The sequence below is a fragment of the Loa loa genome, assembly GCF_000183805.2.
Source record: "Loa loa unplaced genomic scaffold supercont3.409, whole genome shotgun sequence".
NCBI lineage: Eukaryota > Metazoa > Nematoda > Chromadorea > Rhabditida > Onchocercidae > Loa > Loa loa.
In genome coordinates, this window is record NW_018108589.1 from 31,772 (window position 1) to 36,419 (window position 4,648).

The 4,648-nt window shown below is 32.4% G+C and overlaps 1 protein-coding gene across 1 annotated transcript in view; it reads right to left on the minus strand.

Moving 5' to 3' along the window:
- The window catches only part of LOAG_18629 (TPR Domain containing protein), a gene marked incomplete at its 3' end in the record, with an annotated part of 8,827 nt that extends 5,319 nt beyond the window's left edge, over positions 1-3,508 (minus strand). The window contains exons 1-10 of the mRNA XM_020451292.1: positions 3,416-3,508; positions 2,697-2,906; positions 2,255-2,302; positions 2,112-2,154; positions 1,680-1,770; positions 1,276-1,445; positions 1,028-1,109; positions 845-886; positions 675-807; positions 250-413 (exon numbers count right to left, since the gene is read on the minus strand). Of these exons, the coding sequence (XP_020304938.1) occupies positions 250-413; positions 675-807; positions 845-886; positions 1,028-1,109; positions 1,276-1,445; positions 1,680-1,770; positions 2,112-2,154; positions 2,255-2,302; positions 2,697-2,906; positions 3,416-3,497 (1,065 nt within the window). The 5' untranslated portion in view covers positions 3,498-3,508. The remainder of the gene's footprint in view (positions 1-249; positions 414-674; positions 808-844; positions 887-1,027; positions 1,110-1,275; positions 1,446-1,679; positions 1,771-2,111; positions 2,155-2,254; positions 2,303-2,696; positions 2,907-3,415) is intronic.
- Positions 3,509-4,648: the final 1,140 nt, after the last annotated feature.

Consider the following 4,648-nt stretch of genomic DNA (forward strand, 5'->3'; position numbering starts at 1 on the left):
GTCTTCTAAATATCAAACTTCTAAATTTCATAAAAAAGACTTCTAAATATCAGCTCCTCAAGTTTCCCTACATCATTTGGACTGTGATTACTCAGTGTAGCATATCCTTTGATGATAGTGCAGTTGATTTTCTTGCTTTTAAGAAATAGGCTCACAATTTATTACACTCTGGAATCATCCCATTTCGTTCATCTACAAAATAAGCAAGATTTCATTTCTTCATAAAAAACTAGTGTACACGTAACTTACAATTGTTATCATATTTCTAAACCATTCGAAATCTACTTGTCCTCGATCGACTGACTGTGCAGCCATAAATCGTGTTCGCATTGCAAGAACATTAAGCCCAGCTTTCTCAAGCGCATCAATCCTTTTTTCATAATAAACATGATTGGAAGGATCGGTTCGTACTGCTAAAAAATTTTCGTAAACAAAAAATATAAAAGAATGATAATGGAAATTTTGCGATCCTTCTTCACATCCTTTAGAAAATAATTAAAATTGGAAAATTAGACTGGAAGAGATTTAGACATCCGAAGTTTTGTACTAAGTGATATACAGCAATGAACCTCCATTACAGCGATAATAATAATAATAGACAAATGTAAAAAGTGGAAAAGGGAGAGAAAGGAAGAAGGAAGAAAAGGAAATTCAAATAATCAACGAACATTAACCTCTTCCATAACATGCAGCAGCCTCTTCGCTTTTATCCAACTTCAAAGCATAATCACCCAAATCTGCCCATTCCACAGCAGATGTACGATTACCGTTCAAATGAGCAGCCAGCAAACCATATTGCAACGATTTCTGGGGTCGGTTAAGATCATTGTAGATATCAGCCTACCTGTCGGTATGGTTCTGGATTTCGTGGTTCTTGTCGGATTACCTGAAAAATCACACTGAAACAGGCAAACCCAAATCTCTGCTGGAATTTGTGGAGTAATTTTGATTTATTAATATCAGCATTTGTTAAATTATCATAAGTACATTGAGTACTTCATTATTAACAAAATACAAAGCATAATACCTCCTGCAGCATAGTTAATGCTTCTTTTGTTTGTCCTTTCGCATAAATAACATTTGCTTGACCGATTAAAGCATCCAATGTCCTGAAAAGTAGTAAGCTTATATTATCAGCTAAGTTTACGTCATCAGTTTTATCACATATTTGCTCGTCAGAATCTTTATTATTTAAAGTTTATCAGAAAATACAGAAATAACATTTACAGACATCAACAATATATGGAATATGCAGGCTCGAAACATAAAAACAACTTGTCCGTTTTCATTCGTCTTTCTCCACCGAAGCCAACGAGTTTCGCTCCTGGAACCGTTTCACCAAATGATTCACTATTCCTGAGTTCCAGTGGTATGCCCAACAAACGATCTTCATCAACTTCTTCCAATGATCGTTCATGTGGTGCTATCTTTGAAATGGATAGTTCCTAAAAATAAGATTACTGAAGAAATATTCAGAAGCAAGAATGATATTTGTCTGAAGTAAAATGAATTCAATTAAGGCTCGTAATAAACACTTTTTTTCGTACCAATTAGCAAAGGAAAGTTGAAAAGATATTTAATAATATGGTTATCCACAATGAAACCTACTATGTTACATTGTTGATAATTACATTATTAAATATTCTTCATCAATAAAAAATGAATTTCGATGAACTAACACCGATAAATGATGTTTCCGGTAAGTCTGCAACAAAATCATCATATCCATCATCGCCTGCTTCATTTTCAACTCCGATTTCAGCAGTTTCACTAAATAATGGGACAATGTTATATTTTCGATTAGAAATGCTACTGATTAACTTGCTTTTCTGATTATTCGAAGTTGTCATTGCAACAAATTGTAATAAGAAACTAGAAACAAGAGGTTTTGTTTTCGTTTTGCCTTCATTCCCTTCGCTGACAATAATTAATAGCATAGATTATACCACTTAAACTATGCATGAACAGAGAAAAGACATCAAAACAAGCTGATCGACATTTCGTCAAGAAAATGCACAAATACCTAGACCAGTTACTTTCAAAACTTCCTTTCTTCATCTACAAATAAATGTGATAAATAATTCGTTATAAAAAAAAGGAGAAAAACCAACCTTTGTGGTGCAAGCTGCGTCCGTGATTTCTTGTGATCGCTGTCTGAAAAAGAAAAAAAACCGCCATTAATACAGATAAGTGATCATAACAGCAAGATTTTCAACTTGAAAAACAATCAAAATTTTGCAAAATTTGAAATCACCTTCACTGAAGTCGTAACCTGCTTCTTCTTCATCCAATCCAACACCACCTACAAAATAATTTTTTTTTCAAGTACCAAACTTGAATAACGGCAGTATATACTTAGGCTAAGCTTAACGCAGATATGTAAAGGTTTTTGTAAATATTTCTCAATCAAATATTATACCTGAACTTTTAGATGAAAAACTAAAAAAAGAACTATGCATAAGCTTCATACATGCTTGTATTTCTCATGCTCAAGTACACAACGCTCATCTACATGGTATATGCTTTGTAGATGTCGAATTTCTTTTTCTCTTTCTGGAAACCATTAAAGTGGCCGGTAATGGACACACCCCATAAATTAGTGAAATATAACTGATAGGGAAATCGAAAGGCTGAACGCAGTGAAATCATATTAAGCTAACTAATAAACCTGCAACAACTGTAGAAAATTACATTACCTGTCATTTGCATGAACTCATTGTAGGCAATTTCATTACGCATGAATCGTTCCAATGGTTCATTAAATTCTACGTCGTCGCTGTTTTCTCCAGCAACTAATTCGGAAGTACTCGATGGTTCGAAATATGCCGACACATTAATTCCATCGATCATACCATCTGATTCCAAAAGATCCGATTGTGAGCAATTTTTCGCTTCATGGGCCAAATCTGCATAACTTAGCTAATTATCTTTCATAAATTTCAAGCAGTTGAAACTATACATGTTTCATATTCTCCCAAAACTTCCTAACTTTCTAACCTTAGCCCTTCCAAGTTTCACTAAATAAGCTTCTCAACTCGTTTCTGCGACAGATTAATTTACATGTCGATCAAATTATAATTTTATTATTTTTATTCCTAACTTAAAAACTTATGAAATGAATGACAGTACATGAATGATATCTGGAAAAAATAAAGAATTATATTTACGTCTAAAATTAAAGAAAAAAAAGTCAAAGTGAGGAGAAAGTGAGTAAAAATTCAATAATACAACAAAGGATTTATTCTATCTGTTCTACTAAAACATACATCAAATAAGAAAGTTTAGAAATATCGTTGGAAATTTTCTGTAGCAAATATATACAGCACTGGATATAAATGTATTATCTTCCTTAATTCCATTTTTCCATTAAAAATATTAATAAATATAAAAATTAGATGAAAAAAAAAAAACTTACAATCAGCAATGGTTGACTGTACGCTGTCACGTCGCACTCGCATTGGTGCCAAATTAACAAGCTCTTCATCATTATCTTCCATTTTTATCTAAATTTCATTTTGCATATATACTTTTTTTTCTATTCATACGGAATACACATTTTTAAATTCGAATCTTGCATGAATGGTTCGATTTCATAAATCTACGTTGTACACTTATGTTTTACATTATTTTAACCCAAATTTTATTTTCTATTTTTTTATCCATCAATGAATACGCAAAAGTTTTGCCTTAATTTTAAATAAGTAATTCAATTTCATGTACTTACGTGAACTTATGACCTTTCCTAGACAAAACCGAAAACTTCCTTATGTTGCATAACTTGGAACTCTCTCCTAGACTGAATTAAATTCACTCTTGCTAGACCGAACTACCAGCATTTCTCTCATGACTGAACTAACCATCCTTCCTTTCCCGACCAAAACTATTCAAAACTTCGACTTATGCGCTTCTACTTGACGTGGAAAATGATAATATCGAAAAAGAGCGCGCATTTACGGAGGATCAGACGACGAGAGACCATTTAAGCATAATGTGAAATAGAGAAAGACGTAGCGTCGTTGTATTGTAACTGTAAATCATGTCAATATGGTAACGTGCGTGAACGATAACGTGAGGAGTAAATAAGAGCATTTCGTGCTACGTGCAATATGGCTTGTCAATTTTGTATGTGATATGAAATGCACGTTTTCGGTGCAATATTTCACGATGACAAATCTCCGGTAAAATATTATACAGCGACGAATTTCCAGTAAAATATTTCACGATGATACAATAAGTTACCTTATTGCTTTACTTGTACATACAGACGTTCACGTGAATTTACTACAAAGTCAGATATGAGTTTAATTTACTTATGGAATTACTTGAAAATGTAGAAAATATATGCGTATTAATGGAAACGTTGTTGCAAAGAAGAAATAAACTTGATAATAAATGCTTAAAAATTTCATACTCAGGTTAGCTTAATTTTCGAACTTTAAACGAAGATATTTATAGAGAATGCTCAAAAGAAGGCTTACTTGTAATTAAGAATTTTCGAAGCTCTTTTCCGAATATACTTGCTGTTTATGGTACTTCAATTTTTCCAATCATCTTTATCGTTAGTAAATTACCTTTAATTATACCACTTGTAATAAAGATAATTTTTAGTCTCATAAGTTACAATTGATATTACAACAATCTACGCGAC